This window comes from Chamaea fasciata, unplaced genomic scaffold, assembly GCF_029207755.1.
Source record: "Chamaea fasciata isolate MVZ Bird 193981 ecotype frontalis unplaced genomic scaffold, bChaFas1.0.hap1 SCAF_2, whole genome shotgun sequence".
Classification (NCBI taxonomy): domain Eukaryota; kingdom Metazoa; phylum Chordata; class Aves; order Passeriformes; family Sylviidae; genus Chamaea; species Chamaea fasciata.
In genome coordinates this window covers 17557867-17577632 of record NW_027094087.1, presented here as the reverse complement: position 1 = coordinate 17577632, position 19766 = coordinate 17557867, and the positions used below count along the sequence as shown (strand labels likewise).

General features: G+C 38.6%; 1 protein-coding gene across 1 annotated transcript; it reads left to right on the top strand.

Moving 5' to 3' along the window:
• The first annotated feature begins 1632 nt into the window (after nucleotides 1-1632).
• On the top strand, nucleotides 1633-11884 carry CUNH3orf85 (chromosome unknown C3orf85 homolog). Its single transcript, XM_066177339.1, has 4 exons — nucleotides 1633-1699; nucleotides 8763-8911; nucleotides 9112-9197; nucleotides 10994-11884. The coding sequence occupies exons 1-4, from the start codon at nucleotides 1651-1653 to the stop codon at nucleotides 11091-11093; spliced, it is 384 nt and encodes a 127-aa protein (XP_066033436.1). The 5' UTR covers nucleotides 1633-1650; the 3' UTR covers nucleotides 11094-11884.
• Nucleotides 11885-19766: the final 7882 nt, after the last annotated feature.

Sequence of the window (19766 nt, the reverse complement as noted above, 5' to 3'; positions counted from 1 at the left end):
GAGCTCTGTGTCACCTATAAACAAATATCCCAGCCATTACACCTTTTTTTAGTCCACAAAAAAAGCTGACATCTAACATTTAATATAGTAGCTCAGAGGTGGGGAAACTGATCATAAATTTGGATATTTAATATTTGTTGTTAATATGACACCAGAATGCAGAACACCTGCCTCCATATTTAATTTGCTACCTGGGGTGGATGGACTAATTTTTTTTTTTTTAGAACAACACTAAAATAATACTACGTTTGTGACATGACCTACAGCAACGTTAGGGATTATACTGTTAGACCTGCTGTTCAATAGTGTCTCCTCCTACCTGTAGTCCTGGTTCATGCCTGAGGTGTTTGGGTTTCTGAAATTCCTTTCTCAAGGAACTTTCTGTAAATAAGAGATATGTTTTGGTAACAGCAAATCTGTTTACATTTTTTTCCCTAAGAGGGACTTCTTCTTGATGTCCTTTTGGTCTGACCAATGTGACTGAAGAGGTTTGTCTTTGCTTCACCAATCGAATTGGTCTGTATAAAATAGTATAAAAAGGAAGACACATCCCAACAATAAATAAGTAATTTTCAGCCTTCTGAAGTCAGAGTCTTTGTGTCGTTGTGGTGTACAACAGCGTCACCTACCCACCTGTGTGTAATAAAAAACTATTAGGCTTCATAACTACATAACTAGATGCTCTTTTGCTTCCCTACAAACCTTTATTCCATGCAGTCTCCAGCCTGGATGGTTCTCACTGTGGAACATGAGGATAAAGTACTAGTGCCCATGAACACGGAGTCTGGTCCCTGACCTGTAACGTCAGCAGGGTGTGATGCAAAGGCCTTGGAGTACACGCACGCCCGTGCTGGCGTACCGCGGATCAGAGCGCGCCAACGTGTGACAGAGCTCAGCTTTGCTCTTCCCTCTTATCGGTGCTGTAGGTGAGTTTATGGAGACAAACTTCTCTGCAGTGCAACTGCTGCTGCCAACAGGTGAGCTCTGTCTAATAAGGCAACAGCTAACTGGACTGGTGGGAAAGGTAAGGTAGCGTGAACTCACAGTGTCCCACATTACAGAGTCCTAACACCAGCAGGAGGCAACAAGACACCCTGGGACCTCTGCCTGGTTCAGGTCTGAAACCAAATTTCTTCTCTCCTTCCCTGCTCAGTGCTTTTTCAGTCGATTTTATCATAGGTTTATTTCCTTAACCCAAGCAGTATGCAGCTGAAATATATGGCACACTCTGGCACTGCTCTCAGAGCAGGTGGATTCAAACACCATTTGTATTCACACTAAATTATAAACTGCTTGTGCCTATCACCAGGATGAGGGGGAAATAGTCGTGCAAAAGGCTGACGCTTACTTCTTAAATGAACATAGAACAAGCCCAATGTGCTATTTTGCATCATAAAACTTATGAAGAAGTAAATGCATCCACAAAATAATGACCCATTATAGCTCGTTAGAGGCTCAGCTTGCAAAGTCCAAAGTGTATAAACAGAGGCATATAGGGCAAATCTGAACTAAGCACTGTACCCTGCCCTCTGCCTGAACCAGCCCTTTACACGTATCTGGTAAATGATTCGTAAACCTAAAGATAACAAAGTATTAAAACGGTATCGCTCTCTTCACTTTACAGAGGAAACCCTTTCTGAATAATTTGCCATGTCTCTGAAAATGTTTCAAATTTTGGTGTCTACTCTGCTGTTTACAGGTAAGTGCCTGGCATCCTATCTCATGTCATTCCCTTCAGGCTTGTTAAATAGTTCAGCTGGCAAAAACTCTGTGTTACCACCAGAACAGCACGAATTGAAGAGAGTCAACTGGAAATCACTGCAGCAGGGACAGACAGGAGAATGGGTGAGCACAAGATTGCATGGCAAATTCTGTGAAATACAGTTTGATTCTGCTCCTTATGACTACTTTTGAGCCTTTTACTGCTCATGTATAAGGAGGAAGGATGTGTTTCTGACTGAAAGTCATTCTTACAGGATGATTTCCTGAACTGTTAAAACTATAATAAGAGCTTGATGCTGTTTCTACGAAATCTTCTCTAAATATTATTCTTATCTCAACATTTATTGTTTGTAGGAAACAATTTCACATGCATTTATAAGGACCCAAAATAATCTATTTCACAAGTGATTTCTGGAATGTCTGACTTGAATTTCTTAAGGAGACTGATTGTTTTAAAGCGCTCAGGCTGTCTGAATGCTGATACTTCAAAGCACTGTGTAACCAGAGCATCTACAATTAAGACTCAACATGTAAAACTTGGGCCAGAGGGAAAATGGATGGGGCAGGGCTACCACATGCTTTTCCCAAAGCACCACACACTGGTACACTCAGTGATCAGTGGTGCACATGCTGTAAGATTAATTTGTTTCTCACAAAATTAAAACAAACCAGGCAGGCAGTAAGTGACAGCTGACTTCCCAAGTGATTGTCTGCATCTTGACTAGATGGTCTATCCACATGCATGCATTAAAAGAATTTCTTAGATTTGAGTGCTCCAATACACATGCAGTAAATACATGATGTGAATAGCTAAGGCAGAATGAGGGAGACAATGATTAATTCTGGATTATTGAAAAAGGTTTTGTAAATTGGGACCACAGGCAGGTATAATCTCTCTCATGAGTTGAATTCACTTCCATGCCATATGAACCTGAGTTTTGGCTGCAGTGAAGTGGTGTACAGGAATAAAGAGATGGAAAGGGACTTTGACTCTTCTGCAAGTTTGAGCTCACCTATAAACCTTTTCCCCTTATTTGTCCTTCCTGATCTGCAGTTGAACTGGGACAATTCCTGGGTACTTGCCTATCTTCTTGAACTTCACCTCCATTCCACCGAAGGCCATTTATAACACAGTGTCACCTGAGGCCAAGCTGGGAGCACAGCAGCTTGCAGTCTCTCCTTTTAGAAGACTTTACTTTCATCTCCTCTATGTCTCTTGTCTTGTTTACCCTCTTTCCCAGGTTTCTATTCTTCAAAATACATGAAGAACTACTTATTATTAGTTTTTAATGAGCTCTTAAAAGTTTCATTGATCAAAATAAGTTCAGTTTTTCATTAATTGTGAATCCTTTCAGCAACAATGAAGGTGATGGTGAAGTAAAACAGATTATTAGAGTCTCACGAGGACCTTCTTCATGCTTTCAATTCAGGTGCTATAAATCACTCCTCATAGCAAACCACAGTCACAGTACTGGGAACAGGCTCTCTGGACCTTTTGCTTTAGCTTCTGGAGAGTGCAGAAGCCAGGGATGGGGTAGGAGTGTGATGTCTTGGCACTGAGATGATTGCTGAAGTCTCTCAGGTGTCTGATGGGGGTGTTTTGCCACACATGTATGAGGAAAGGAAATCTCAACAAGACCCACTGAGTGGACCAATGGACTAGTGCTTTTTCTAATACTTTGCTGCAGTGGAAGTAGCTCTTTCCCTAGGATTATCTAGGATTTTTGCCAAATTTCCTTGCTACTAACCCCTATCTGAAAACTGTTCTGACCCCTGGGATCATCACAATATTGAATAAATTCAGTAGCTAATTCTGAATTAAGTGTCTGTAACTTCTCTGCCTTTGCTGGTGAGGGAATGAGGGTGATGCTGTATCTCTAAAGATTGTTAATGAGATCTCATGAATCAGATAGCTCTTGTGTCCTGTGATACAAAATTAAGAATTGTTTAAGAATAAAATCTGTTTTACTTCAAGTTTGAAGAAGAAACAGATGAGGCCAAAATTTCAGTGGCTGGGTGATATGGAAAGAGTTGAAGCACTCAACTTTAAATTTTGACTTTAAATTTTGCTGTGAACAGGTATTAGCAAATCTGAACCGATTAAATTTTATTTTAAGGCTTGTCAGCATTCAAACACTCCTAGATACAAAACCTATGCACATACAAATATTTTAAAAGTACTTTAAAAAAGCAATGCACAGGTGTTAGACTTTACTATAATTGCACTCTTCAACTGAAAAAAGGTGATATCTGGGCCAGAGGTGACCTGCAGAATCCACAAGTCTATCCTTGCTGCAATCCAGCCACTTATGCAGTGTACTAACAGATAACCAGATCTTGATTTCCATGGAATGTCACATAATCTAGAGAAATACCTGAGTGAGGAGAGAAGCAGCTGCTGCCACTTTTTTTTTTCAGCATTTGCAGTGTTGCACTGTGGTATTCTGAGTCCTCAGACTGAGTCCTGTGGTCTGACTCTGTGAATTTAGATTTAGGAAGTCAGATAGCTTAAAAATGGTGGGGAGGTGGTCCATTCTTGCTCATTTCTAGCCTTAGGTAACACACCTGATCTGCAGACTTGATTTACTTTTTCAAAGTTTCCAACACGTCAGCACCTGCCACCTCAGCAAGGTTGAAGTTTAGCTCTGTCCAAGTTCAGCCTCTGTCCAAGCTCTGTCCTAAAGAGCTGATAAGACTGGCAGCCTTACCTCCATGAGCTGAGATTTTGACCAGAGAGTCACCATAGCCAATAATAGTAAGAGTAATTAGACCTAAAGGAAAGGAGCCAGAGCAATTGCCAACTTTTGACATTTAAATTCCATTGATATTAACTTAACCAGTATATTTTCAGGCTGTCAGAAACTTGCAAGTCTTCAGAACCTAGGGAGAAACAATAGTGTGCACAGAGTGTTTGAAGTGCTGCTAAATAACTGACAGGTTTTTTGTAAATATCACAACAAATCAGAGATAAACCACTTTTCCCTGTGGTAGATGCACACCAGGGATAAATTTTGGTCCTAAGCCTAGAGATTGCTCCTTACCTCTTATACAATACTGCTGATCTAGGTAAAAACAGGATTTGGGGTAGAGAGTGGAAGAAGAAGCATATCCTATGCTAAGGCAAGTTTGAAGATTTGTCTTCTTATCATTAAACTCTGACATTAGATGTGCAAAATGCTGGCCTGCCCGCTCTCCCCAGACTACGAAGCACACAAAGGCTCTTGCTACTTAACTTTTACAAAAGAAAATGTATATCAATTAAGTAGGTCCCTTAGCAGGCAAATGTGTCAAAACTTAATCCCATACTCACTTTTTGATTGTGTGATGAAGTGGATCATTGCACAAAAGACAAAAAGATGTCTTCCTGGGAAGCTTTTTTGGCTGCACCCAGCTGAATATGTTGCTTCCTAGAAAACTATTGTTGTAAAGAGAGATATGCTTCCATTCAAGTCTAGAATGAAGAGATTTTAAAGCACAGTAATTTAAGATGTATCGAGGTTGATTTTCTATTTCGAGTGCAGTTTGCTTGCTATACTGTGATATTTTTTATTACTTTTACATTCCAAGATATTTGATATGCCTTTTCATATCCAGACATTTGTTGTTGGTTTGGGGTTTTTTATATACTCAGTGCTGGATTAATGCTCATTTGCTTATTTTTGACAAAGATGACAAGGTTTTACCACCTCTCTCCTCAAGTTTAGTCTTACATCATAGTAATCCAAAATTAGATGCTCAGAAGGCATGGTAGCAATAATGACCACTAATAGTTTTCCCCTCTGGACAATGTCTTTGGGTGCACAGGATAGACAAAACTATCTGCTGAAGGCAATAATTACATGAGCTAAGCATCTGCTTGTTAAAACCAGCCAATTTTTTTCTATAATTTGCTTTTCATGTGAGAACACTGAGTGAATCTTCCAGAGACAATGAAAGGAAACACTCTAACTGGTAACAGCTGATACAACCTTGGCAATAGTTCACCTTCCACACACATTCCTCCTATTTTCCCACTGGGACATTTATATCCAAAAGTGCTTTTCAAATCACATATTTCTCTAAGATAGGAAAACAGTATTGAATAAAGAACCCCAGTATACAATATGTCTGGTTGCTCTTCATGGTGAGTTAACTGTTTCAGTACAACTTGAAATTCTTATCTTCTTGAACCTCAACTTTATGCACTGTGAGCCATTTTATTATCACCCACCTGCTCCTAACTCCCTCTTGTCTCACATCAGATGCTCTGAAATTCCAGTCTCCTGGTTTGTATGCTAATCTTCTACAAGATGCACTCCTTCAGGAATACTCTGCCTTTATAAAGCAAACCCTTCCACAATATTTTGCTAAGCTGTTCAAAAGGAGGGGGAAAATTACATCCAGTGCAAGTAACTTAAATTGAAGCAAGACATAAGTCATTTGATGAAAACTCTATACTGAATTCAGAGGGGCTACTCAGATGGATACACCTGGTCTGATGACCCCAGGTCAGAGCTAAGTGGAGACCTTGCTTTCTCTGAGCTCTGCCAGAGCACAAGCAAATGTGCAAGCCCGTTTGTCTGTGCAGCCACAGTGAAAGACCAACAGGGCTAATTCTGGTTATTCTAGAAATTATCTCACTGGAGTTTTTCCAGAGGTGAATGAAGTTTGCCATGTTCAGAGATTTGTAGCAATTTTTACAGCAAGACAAAGCGAATGTGATAAGCCTGAAGGATTAGGTGACATATAAAGGCACTTACCTGATTTTCTTTTGGTACTTATGCATCTTTGGAGTGCCCCAGCAGCTGGGGACAAGTCCTACAGAGACAGCTCCCAGGAGATGAAATAGCAGCTAGAAAAGAATAAGAACTAGGTGTCAACAGTGCCAAGAAAAGCCAAGTGAAGAGCTGGCATACCTGCCTTTCCTCAGAGCAGGCAAATGCACTTCAATAAAAGTGAATACTTGGTGTTGTTAGGGGTGGCATTTCTCACTGGATACAGATGCAGCCAGAGCAGGTTGTATATTAAAAATTGACATATAATACCCTGAAAATGCAGCTCTCTTCACCAAGAGGTAGCCAGGTAGCCAAGAAAACACCTCACTGTTCCACCAGTGGAATGACAAGCTGATTTTTGAAGATGCTGGCAGCAAGAAACAAAACCAGAAGAAGCAGGACTGCTTAATGATCTTCTTTTTTGTTTGCAGCTTATTTCAAATCTGGAGGGCCAGAACACATATTGGTGATAAAATATAATGTTTAATGGCTCTTACTAACTATATGTACATTTAAAGAAAACTGAAACCCTTTAATGAGTCAGTTTATGATCCTAGTTCAGTTATCTCAGTCCAGAAATGTGATCATGAACTTACAAAATATTTAATATAAAAAATAAATCCCCAAATTCATAAAAAAGAAATTACCAGGTCATAGATTTTTCTATTGGAAAATGATAAATTGTCAGAGAAATTTTGAAATTTGCCACAAGCTTATTTTTCTCGTGTGCAGGTCCAGAATACAAGTATAGCAGCTTAATAGACATATGCATGAAATATATTTTCTTCTTTCCCAGCCTTCCACCAAATGTCTGAACTTTCCTTTTTTCCATGGAGTTGGTAATATTTTTGAAGATGCTATTCCTTGAAAACTCCCTACCCTAAAACTTCCACCTCCAGTTTATGATTATAAAAACTTGGAATATAAAGAAATTGAAGAAGGAAGGAAGTACTGGGACTGGATTGCTTGCTAAGTGACTTTTCTAAAGTACTCTCTATATTAAGAGAAAAGATGACAACCGCCCTCACTTTTTTTGTTCATTACCATATAACCAAGCTTCTTCTCATCTTCTTTTTAAGCATTTTTGGCACTGAAAAGAAACAAAGTGAAAGGGAGCAGCAAACACACTAGCTCACGTATCTTCTACCTATATGCATTCAGCAAACATTTTCTTCTATTCAAAAAAACCTAAAAAGCAACTATATTGTGGATGGTCAGGAAAGCCAGCAATAATTACAAGTGAACTGTATTCAGCTGAATGTTGCACATGAAAGCAAACATTTGATATTCCCAGTTAGATTTTCCCTGGAGAATTTCAGGAATCAGGGCATTGGAGAGCCGGGTGAGGTGATAGCTTGCCCTGCTGAGCTCCTAATCTAAGACATAATAGACAAGAGTCCAAGTTCTTGGCCCATATGTTCCAAGTATGTGCAGGTCATCCTCAGGTGTCCATTTAAACCCACTTCACTAAATTGGAGCACAGCTGTTTACAGACACTGGCCTCAGCTTGGCTGATGGATCTGAGCTCCATCCTTATCAGTGGTTCATTAAAAATTGTGTGATTTGGACTGAAATGCTATTTTGAACTCTTCTAGCCCCAAATTAATTTATGTCTCAAAATAATTTATGTCTCAAACACTTGAGACTTAAAGAAAAGATTTTTTTTCTGTACCAGGGCATTTCATATGAAGCTAAAGAGGAATTCTGACCTTTTTCCTGTGAAGCTCTTGTGACCTTTTTCTTTTTTTCAAGAGTTGCAAGGACTCCTTCTGCATCTGTGGTGACCTCATAAGCTATCTGAAGCAATGCAATAACAAGATTAGAAGTGCAATATCTTATGTTCAGAAAGTAATTTCCAAGCAAGCAATTTCTGTGCTGATATTAATGAGAGTAGATATCACATATAAACCAGGAGGTTCAGAAATGATAAATTCCTAGGTAGGGTTTGTTATTTTAAAAAACTTTAGGCTCTCAGCACATCTGAGACTAGTGCAATTAGAGTCTAAAAGGATTTTTGTAACAAAATTTTACATTAAAAATAAATTAGTGCCTTAATTAGATTGTAACTTTATTTACTTCAGATTCAACAGTAAAATAATGATTTCGAGCATTTGTTTTATTAGCTTCAAGCCTAAAAATAAAAGTTTCTTTCTGCAAATCTAAGGTAGGATCACCTTTGATTTCTATTAAATAAACTACAGATTCAAACTCCTGTTCTGTGGATATAAAAGTATTTTTGAAGTGCACATTCTAACATATTTTTCTGATATTACATATATTTATCAGCTTCTGTTTCAAGTGTCCTTGGAGCACCCTTTCTGACAGAAGAATCAGCAAATCAATTCATACGGCTCAAACGACACATACCATATTCTCCCAGCCATTGGGACTCAAGCAGCAGCCAAAACACATGGGGATACACTCTGGCTGAACAGGTATCTTCTTCCATCCTCTTGCAGCACCTGCTGAGAAAAAGAAAGCATGGGTCTGAAATTAATACGTAACATAAATCCTTTGGGTCAAGGGAGGAAATTTTTCTGATTTATCAACATGGACAAGGCTGCTCACTTGTCACAGACTGTATTTATTCAGTATCAAAGCTCAGAATATTCCTTTCTGTTTTGAACTACTTCAGATTAGTGAATCATGGGCAGCTTTGAGAGAAACAGCACAATACTACATGGACTTGGACTCTTTTGCCTTCAATCCCTCGACAGCTGTGTTCAATGGGGTTTCTCAACAGAGCATTTCATAGACTTGGAGCCTGTGTGTACCTAAGTAAGTAAAACTGACCCACAGAACACTGCTGACAATTGGTTTATAGTGTCATAACCCGACACAGTAAAAAACCCAACTATATCTTGAAAAATTAAAGAAGATTTCTTTCTACTGGGAAAGTTTAATAGTTATTTAAATATGGTCATTTTATTGTGAAGGGTTCTTTTTAAAATATGTTTTGGAAAAGCTCATTAAGAGCTTAAAGAATATATATCCTTTTAAAAGTCCACAGAAGCTAAACTGCTTCCTATAGAGTTGATTTAAAAAGCAGACAGAAAGCAATTCCTGAGGAGAAAAATAAAAGATAAAAAACTCCATCTATTTCAGTAACAAAACTGTATTCAGTGTGGCATAAAACCTCAGCAGAACAAAACAGAGAACGAGACATAGCAGTTGGTGAAAGCAGTATTTATAGATCAGCGCAGTAGTACATGAAATAAAGTGTTGCAAACTGTCTCAGAGAAATTGTTAAGGATTGTGTTAAAATTGGACACTTTTTTGGGACAGAATTTTGTCAGTCTTAGGGAACAATTACTAAATGATTCAGTTGGACAAGCACAATACACACATTATTCCTGTGGAGCATTTTTCCTGTGCAGTCCTTAAAAAAAGACAGGGGAATGTAGAACTAAACTCACACAGTTTCAGTTACTGAATATAAAATAGTTACTAAGACAGCAATCTGTTAGTCTGACTGAAACCACCAGTAGGAAAATGGGTAAACTTCTTCTCCTAATATACTTTGAATTGAACTTGCTTTGAATTTTATTGACTTAAAAGTACTTTTCTTTTTGAAAATGAATTTCATTTTGAAATGCAGCTTTTGAAAAGACCTTTTATTTTTTATAAGATAGGAATTTGACTTGGAGAGTCTCAGAGTGAGCTGAGACTGTTCAGAGTGAACTGAGTCCAGGACTGTTCCACCTGAAAGGTGACACCAGTTTCACTCACTCTCAACAGAGGCAAAGTAGGACAGAATAGCTAAAAGACATGATTTACCTTTCCTTGCTGCTGAGGCTTCAGCTGGTGCCCTTGGGCAACTGGATGGAAGCACGAGGTTATTCACTGACAATTTCTTATACTGATATGGGTGGATAGCAGCAGTCACTTCTGCCTTATGACAAATTTACCTGAAGACGCTTTACTCAGTTTTCTGAAAAAATCCCACTGTCTTTCCCATCTGAAAAATTCCTCACAGAGAAAAACCCTAAGTGTGTCTAATAAGTGGTTGTGCATCCATGTGCCTGATGGCTGTGATTGCAGCAGCTGCCAAGCTGACTCCAGGATGAGTTATGCCTCCAGAAAGATAATCCTAATGATTGTCATATGACAGGATTAAAGCCACTTACATAAACACATTTACAGGCACTCCCACTGAAATATGTTTATGATTTCAACTCACAGACTGAAAGAAACTTTCCAAAGCTAATGTGACAGGAATTGACATCCAGAGTTTTTGAGAGGCCATATAGTAGCAAAGAAGCATCAAGCTAGAAGTTACAAAAATCATTACAGATAAAGAGGAACAATTCTTTTCAACCTTATTTTTCCTGATTAATGATAGTTCTGAAATGGAAAGCCTATACAACTTATGCAGGAATCTGGTTCAGGGGCTGTACTTCCAGAAGAAAACATCTGCAAAAGCTGGCAAATCTGAAGACTGTATCTGTTGACAGGATCTTTACATTAATTCTGTGATTTGTTTTTTTTCTAAAAGAAATTTATTCCTTTTTTTCTAGCATGAACATCAGATCCTACACAGAGCTACTACAGCAGTCCAGGACTCACCTCCAGCAACAAGCTATTAAATCCTACACATCTTGTATCTGGCCGTGTTAGGATATGGCATGTTATGTATTTGCCATTATGTATTTGATAAGATGACTTTATCTCATCTCACTTGGGTCTAAGCCCAAAATTAATACACTAATTCTCTGTGTAAATACTGCATATTTTATATTAATAAGTAGAGCTGAGATGTAGGTCATGGTAAATTGAATAAGAAGTTGAAGAAAACTAACCATGAACTTTCAGCAGGTTAGGTTTAAAAGTGTCTAGTGTTTCAGGTAAAAGATTCTTTTGACTAAACAATTGTTTGAAGATGTATATTCCTGCTTCTGTGACTGAAAACCACATTTTTATTTCTCAGTATTTTCCTTTAGCTACATTTTTGAGAGGTGAATAAGGAATGAAAATCAGTCACTTTGGATAGGTGAGAGAAGTAGAGCACATTTTCTTCAGGTATACGTCTGTAGTTCAAGTGCATTTCCATTTTTTCAAGTACTAGCAGTAGGTGTTGTTGTACACATCCATTAATGTCAACTCTTCTCTTTCCTCTTTTAGTCTTCTGTACTTGGTCTCGAATGCCAAAACCAAACGAACCCACGGCTACTTCTGTGAGTTGTTTTTTCTTACTCCACAGAGATAGTAAATAGCAGAAACGTTCATGGCTCCTTTACTAAAAAGAAAATGGTGGTGACAAAAGTTCTTTATGCCACATTCTTGAACTTGGAAGTTTCCTGGTTCCTACTCATTAATGAACCTTATTTCAGAATGTCTTTGAAGAGAGGATTACACTTCCATGTTTCTTGTTAATATGATGTTAACTATTAAAAACTTTTTCAAACTTGGCCAAAATTTCTGCGTGAATAAAGATGACCTGTTGAGGAAAACTAAATGTATGGTAACTTAATGGCAGGGTAGGTGAAGGAAGGCAATTTTGCTTGCTTTTTATCCCCAAAGAGCAGATTCTGCATGTTGTGATTTCAGGATTCTCTGTGAATATGGACTGTACACTAACTGGAATGAATTTGAAGACAATGTTGGATCTCTTAGAAAGAAATCCACATTCTGGCTTTGTGGCAATCTCTACCATGCTCCTAGGTATGAAACTATCCTTAGGCCATCATTAATTTCTCTGAGTAGGACAATGGGCCTGAAATTGCCATTATTCATTAGCTGAAGCTGAAAATTCATTACACACTTGAAAGAGATAAATGAGGTGCAAGTTCAGTACTTGCCATGTAGGATTTCACATCTTTAGTTACACTGCTTAATTATGAACAGTTCATTCAAAGATAAGGAGTGACAAGTGATGTATAGACTAAAGAACTCACTGGTTAAATACAGTCATGGCCTGCCCCTGCTGCCTGCCTTCTCTGCGCTGTTCAGCCCTGGATAAGCTAGTGCTCCAGACCCTAAACATTCCAGTATTTTCCTCAGTAGCAGCACAGACATGACAGAATTACTGAAACTTCTCAATTTATAGCAAAATTCAGGGGTGTAAGGATAAGCATTGCCTTTTATTTTAAGTGGATGTGCAGTAAAACTCCAAGGATGTACTTGCTCCATCTGAGCATCTTGCTGGTCCCAGAGAAACTGCAACTCTGCAGGCAGCAATGCCCACATCACTTGTGAACCAGTTCCTGAAGTACTGCTGTTTTCTGCCCATCTCTCTACTTGATGTCGTTGCTGCCCAGGCAGGGGTTTGCAATCTATCTGTGCATTAACTGCAGTTTTCATGCCTGCACAGCAAGTTAAACCAAAATGGGGGTAGTTCAGGAGCAGGTTTGCAGATTAGACAGCAGACATCCCTGGAGTGGGGATGACAAAGTCCATCAGTGAGGTGGAAGGCAAAGTAAAATGCTATCAGCTACCATCTGCTATCAGCTAGTGAGGTAACTGCCCAACCCTTATGAGCCATTTTAGGGTTGTCAGAGCCATAAAATTAGGATAAGCACTGTCTTTTGCCATGAGGACAGTCTTACACAAGGTTGGCTTTGCAAGCAAAACATCAGACAATGTCAGGGGATGCAATTTGACAGATCTGTTGTACTTAGAGATGACTAATTCCTTTAAAGAAGTTGTTCTGAAAGCCAGAGACTCAATACTCAATCTGAAAATCCATAGCTTCAAGCTAATGTTAGTAATTCAGATAATTAGTCTTGCTGAATTAAATGGGAAGAATTGTGCATGCATGAGTAGTGGTGGAGGATGAGGTGCTTATTTTGTGTTATCAAATACATACCACTCATGACAATGAGCAAATGGCTTTCACAGCATTTGAATATTAAACAGCTTCATCTGCATTTATTAATAATTGCAAATAATATTTACCCTATGAATTTGCTCCCCCTATTTCTCTTCACATATTGTTTCAGCACTTTAACACAAGTAAACCTGGACACTTCTTTACTGACTTTTCCAACACATCTTGATGTTGCCACCTACAAGTCTTAACTCCTTGCTTTTTCTACACAGCACAGATACATAGGCAATACCTTAGCAATGGCAAAACCAAAAAATAGTGTTAAACTAAAGAGAACTTCAAGTACATCTGTGCTGGTTATGGGAGTGGAATTACATAGGACCTTTGCTTCTGGTGCAATGGAGAGCAGTATTTATTACTAGTTTCTGAATACCGTAAGTTTTTTGAGGAAAAAGACCCTAAGCCACACAAATACCAGAGCTCCCTGAGGCTGGAGAGAACAGAGTTCCTCTGAGAGAAGGAGAACAGGCAAAGAGGAAGAGGAGTCACAGGGAGCTAGAGACAGGTTTGTCTCTGGATGTTAACTGGATGCATGTAGAACATCCACCAGGCAGCCTGCTTTTCCAGCTCTTTCCTGACTCATGTGAACAGGGTGACTAAAATCAATAGAACAACAGAAATCAGAATGTCCATGTATCTCAAGGCTGATAATCTAGCTTCAGCAGCAACTTTTTGCCAGGCAAGGCTGTTACAGGGTACCCCTCCCATGGGAGTAGCAAGTCAGTCGTGCTGCAAATCCTTCCTCAGAGCACTTGCCTATTCCCCCAGCTTCTTGTATCCCTAATTTTCTCAGTCTTAGAAGAAACAAATTGCCTTTTCAATCTCTTCTACTCTGTCAAGTCGAATTGAAAACAGCCCACAAGTTACAAATGTATGTGGCTAGACATAAGGGATAAACATGTACCTGCTGAGACAGCATGGTTATAGGAGCCTTGCTTTGTTAGGGAAACAGAGGAGGGATTCACTGTAGTCAGACATGACAGGAAAAGGAAGAAAACCTGTCATTTCAATAATAATTGAAGAAAAATATTAATACTCCATGGCTTTAATGAGAAAAGCAAGTCATTCTGAACACAGGGAATAGAGAAAACCATAGAATCCAAGTAATCTATAAATAACCTACTTTACAAATGTTACTGAGTACGGGATAAGTACTAAGATACAGTTTTCTATAAACTCAGCAGGTGAGTATATAGAAGTAATGAGAAAGAACCATTTATTTTATAATCTGAAATGGTTTCTTCAAACTGAACAGTGACAACTGGTACTCAATGAAAGTTCTACACACTACTTCATCACTGCTGTAGTTCATGTGATTGAACCTGGTCCCAGATGATTTTAATGCACAAACCTTTTGAGCTTGCATCACATTACTGTTGTGCCTTGCTTTACATTTGATCTTCTGTTGTCTTAATTTAAACCACAACAGCTGAGACAAAATACTCATCTAATCTACACCTGCTGCTGGCCGCCAGCAAGACTGAGCTGTGTTCAAAGCAATTTATGTTGGCTGATTAAGTATATAAACCACCCACCTGAGGCAGGTGCATTGCCATAACCACTTCATGTAGAGTGTGAAATAAATTGTTAGTGTTTTGCAACATCCATAGGAAAAATAGAGCTCAGTAGTGTAAACAAATAAAGTTATCCAAAAACCAAAAAGTTCAGCCAGGAAATAAGCAGTCTTTGTATGTGACTATTATGTTAAGTAAACAAACATCAATAATTACTGTTCTGCCTCAAAGACTGTTGAAGAGATACGTATTTCAAACAATATTACATCAAATCTATAGAGCCTACTTTCCACCAGCTGCAAAAAAGAGGAATAATTCCTTCTATGAGAGATGAGTGGTATCAAGCTGGATATCTGTAAAGGTGATCAAGATAAGGCAACACAGCAAACATATGTTCCCTTTGAGCCCGAGCCACATCCCACTGCAGCACTAGGCAGGCTGAGTGCTGCAGCTGACTGCCTTAGAGATAGAACAAGTACTCATTGAGTCTCATAATGCAAATTTAACCACCACCTTCCAAGGGGAGCAAGCTTTTCCTATGCCAATGTCAATCCATACAGGGATAGGGAAGGAAGAAGGGACGGACTGATGATTTTCAGCCCTCGAGGGTCAACCCCTAAAAGCTTGTTTCTCTATGAGGCATTACAGGATAGTCAGCTTGGAGTGACACTTCCTATTCAGCTCTTTATTCCTGGTCATAGCAGCCACTGCTAAGGTGATTTTATGCCAGTCACTGCCTCTCTGGCAGAACTGAATAAGCATGTGAAATCCTATCTGAATAATTCATCTATGTCCTGCTTGTGATTGAAAGCTGCTGTGCAGCAGGGAGCTCACTCAAGGAAGGCTTAAAAAACATCCTTACAACTGCTGTCAATACTATTACATTAAATCCAAGGCCCTACTGTGTGAGGTGCAATGAGAAAGCAGATATTGTGACATCTTCAAAATGAAGGTAAGGGCAAGAAAACAACCACAGAAAGAAAAGTGACTGAAAAGACAACCATGGATGGTGGTGGTGGCCACTTAGCACTGAAAGATAACTGATTTGATAGTTATTTAGAAGAATGACTTAAAAACATCTTATTTGTAACTTCAAACTGGCTTTGGTTGAACAAAACACTGAGAACTATAAAGTGCTGCTTCCTCTTGGTGTCTCTGTTGAAATATTTATGGGCTACCCTTGCTGTGGAGTTCAGGCAGGAGGATCAGTGTTGAAAGATCCACCACAAGCTTCCTGATGACCTGGGACCTATACATTCCCACATTACACTGTAGGCAGGATGCGGTCTGAATTTTGCTATGGTACCTCATAAAGCAACTACAGTATAGCAAAGCTACATGTGCTGACTTTTAGAAGACTTGCAGTAAAGAGGAAAAACCTATTTAAAACACTTAAATAGTGAACTTAAGAGGAACAAAAATTTTAAAACTCATGTGCTTTTAGTCCTAAATCATTTGAAACAATTACCTTTTGCTTAGTGTACAAACAATTCTGTATTATACTTTGTGGATAACAGGAATAATTTTTCTAAAAATAAGAACATAACCTCTCTTTTCATTATTCAGGATTACACAGTTCCCTACTCCTTTCTCATCCTCTCTGCCCCAAGCTAAGGTCTATTTCCATTCTCTTAATAATAGCCAGAGGATTAGATCTAGCCCAAGTACAACTACAGGTACTGTTTATAGCAACCAAAGATTACTCTTGTGCCTCACTAAAACATCCAGGCTATCTTGATCTATCAAGTCAACTGTATTAGGAGCAGCATATGCAGCAGCAATTACAGAATAAGAAAATTCCAAAAAAGTCCCTTCTCTTGAAATTATAGATTTTATAATTCAGGCATGCTAGCCTGAAACCAGAAATGGAAGATGAAGGATTTTGAGAGAATTGCTTATCAGCTGGATCCCTTCTTTCTATAGTGAAAACTTTGAAGTTATTAGTGGGAGCAGTGACAACTGAGGACAGGATCTTAATTGACAGAATCTTCCTTTTAAGGTCTTAACATGTAAAACAGCATGCTGGAAATGGAGGGGCAGTTACCAGCATGTGCTGAAAATTTACTCACACCCCCCTAAAATCAGCTTCTGAAAGAACTATTGATGAGTTAGTAGAGATTAACACAGAAGAAGACTGCCTCACCTGCATCGTAGCCAGCTGATTAGAAGAAATCAGTCCCAGGAAAACCAGGAATAGATAACTGTATCTCAGAAACTCACTAAACAGCCTGGGCAAGTCAAGTTTTCTCTGAATCTTTTTCAAATTGAACTAATCTGCTCTGAAATCTGCTAGCTTGAGACTGCTGTTAATATTAATCCAGAAAGGGAACTCTCAGAGAAATGCTTTAAAACTGTCAGTTCTGGTTCTGAGAAAGGATTGAAAGTAGCTCATCTGTGTTAATAAATTGGCTGGCAAAGACTAGATCTGTCCTTTGCATTTGACCCTGGTACAACCGATATGTCTTCTCATACAACTCCTGCAGCATCAGTACTCAATCAAGTTAGAGAGTTGATCTTGCCACCTCCTAAAATTGGACATCCTGAAACATGTGCATTTCGGGCTCACAGAAAATGGCTCATGGCACTGAAAAGGACAGATGTGAATTCATTACCTTCCTAGTACAAGATCACTCGATGTGCAACAGCCCTACCAATCATTATGTCCAATGCAAATAATGGATTGTAAGTGTTTCTGTCCCATTATCTTGTGACAGGATTGTTATTAACTCGTGACTAAACAACAGTTTTGTAGAAAGTCTCCTCAAGGACAGGCTATCTACATGTATTTATTTTTTATATATACATATAAAAATAGTATGCCTGATTAATTTTCTTCTTTTCCCTACTGCCTAGATTGCTAGCAAGCAAGTGTCCTAGATGGAATGGACCAATAAGATATTGCTGAACTGTGGGTTTTTGAGTTCTCCAAGCTTGCATTAATACAAGTAAATATATACCATAGGTTTTTTTTCAAACCCAGAAATGCTAGCTCTTAAGATGGCATAACAGTCCACAGTGAGAACATGGATTTCCAAAAAAGGTTGGAAAGTGTTATTGAATTACAAAGGGATAATGAGGTCTGAGTTTTTTCCGGTATGTATGGATGTCCTGCTAATTTGGTATGGCAGTGCCAGACTGTGCCTCCAGAAATAATTAACAATAGCAGTTGTACAGGTACTTCATCAGCAGAAACATTGGAGGGTGATGAATCCATGTAAAGATTGCACAGGTATAACAGAAGGACCACTACAATAGACAGATACAATAATAAGCTAGCAGCGTCTCCTTTGACAGTGAAACTCAGTTTTTCAGTTTCATCACTTACCTGGGCTTAATGTCACTGAAGACGGTTTGAGTAATTTCAAGAAAATCAGGGTTATGATTTTTTCATTTGGTTTTAGTATTTATTTTAATTTTACAGCTTTTATACATTTTTTTCAATATTACATTTTTTAGAAATTAAAAAATCATGTATTATCTTGAATGCCAAGCTGCAATTTTCACAGCAGATCCTTTTGTGTTGTCTTTGCTTTTAAGAGGAATAAGCACAGGTCTTCCTGGGCACTCACCATATTGTCTAGCAGAACAATTAAAATTTTCAGCCCACAAATATTCATGCATGGATGTACATGTCACTTGATCTCCAGCTGAAAATTGAATGAAGAGAGGCTACTTTTATTTTTACTTACTTATTCATAGATAACCATCTGGATTACCTGAATTCCCTTCCATGTTCTAGTAGAGATGCTTTTTTTGCACTAACCCTCTATCTTATGGCTGCACTTGGCACACTTACAGAGGAAATACTTTCTTTAAACACATTCAAAGGAGATCAGGTCAGTCAAAAGGATATGAAACTAATTTAAATTTGGAAAATGGCTTATTGAAACAGCCTTATTGAAACTACAATTACCACCAGTGACTCTATAGGCTACAGCTTCTGGACAGAGTTTCATTTTGTCCCACAAAGATCCAGATTTTTCGAATTAAATTCACTCACTTTTTCTTCCTCTGCATAGTACTATCATAACTGTGAGAGAAAAAGATTCTTCCAAAAAGATCCTCAAATTTTTAAGACTACATGGGATGACTCAAGAATTTCTTCTTGCAAGATGATATCAGTCCTGGAAGTCATTCAATACATCATCGAGTAAGACCCAAGTCTCAATATTAACACCTTCTTTAAAACCCCAAACACCTCTCAAATCAGCCAATAATCAGCCTAAATCAGCTGATTACCATCATGCCTAGTGACAAGAGTTAGTAATGAACTGCATGTATTTTTCTGATTTAGTGGTTTGGACCAGTGTTTAAGTCAATTTTTGAGCTGGTATCCACTTGAATGTTTGGCAGATAAACACATTTCACATTCAAAGGTTAATGTTGATACGTCTGGAAAAAGAACAGAGGAAAATGAAGGTGTAACTCCTTGGTAACTGTAGAAACAGTTAAATAACATAGTTAAACCCCAAATATGGGTCATAATTTGCAATAGAAATACTTCCTGAGCTTCTTCTCCAAGAAGGAGAGCAAATCTTTATTTAGTGGAAACACATCTTCCTGAACACATTGGAAAGAAATTTGGCTTGGGAGACTAAAAACTGAATCAAAAAATAAGCCTGCCTCCTTTCAGGGGAGCAGAGCATCCATGGGAGTGAGTGAGTTTGGCTGGGAAGAGCTTATGTCTGGCAGATGCAGCCTACAGCTGGGGCACAAAGAAGCACAGAATAGGTGAGGAGGGGAAGTGTCTGCGTGAGGCAGCTGGAAATAGTGAAGTGGAAGCACAGGGTGATCTTTTAGATTTAGTTTCAATAGAACTGCAGCAATTACCTTGCATTTCCTTGGAACTGACTTACGAATATTTGTGCCCATGTTTCCATTTTTGGATGCTGCAAATGAACCCTTTCATTCAGTGGTTTGTGGAGCAAGTGATTGCGAGCTAACAGCCAA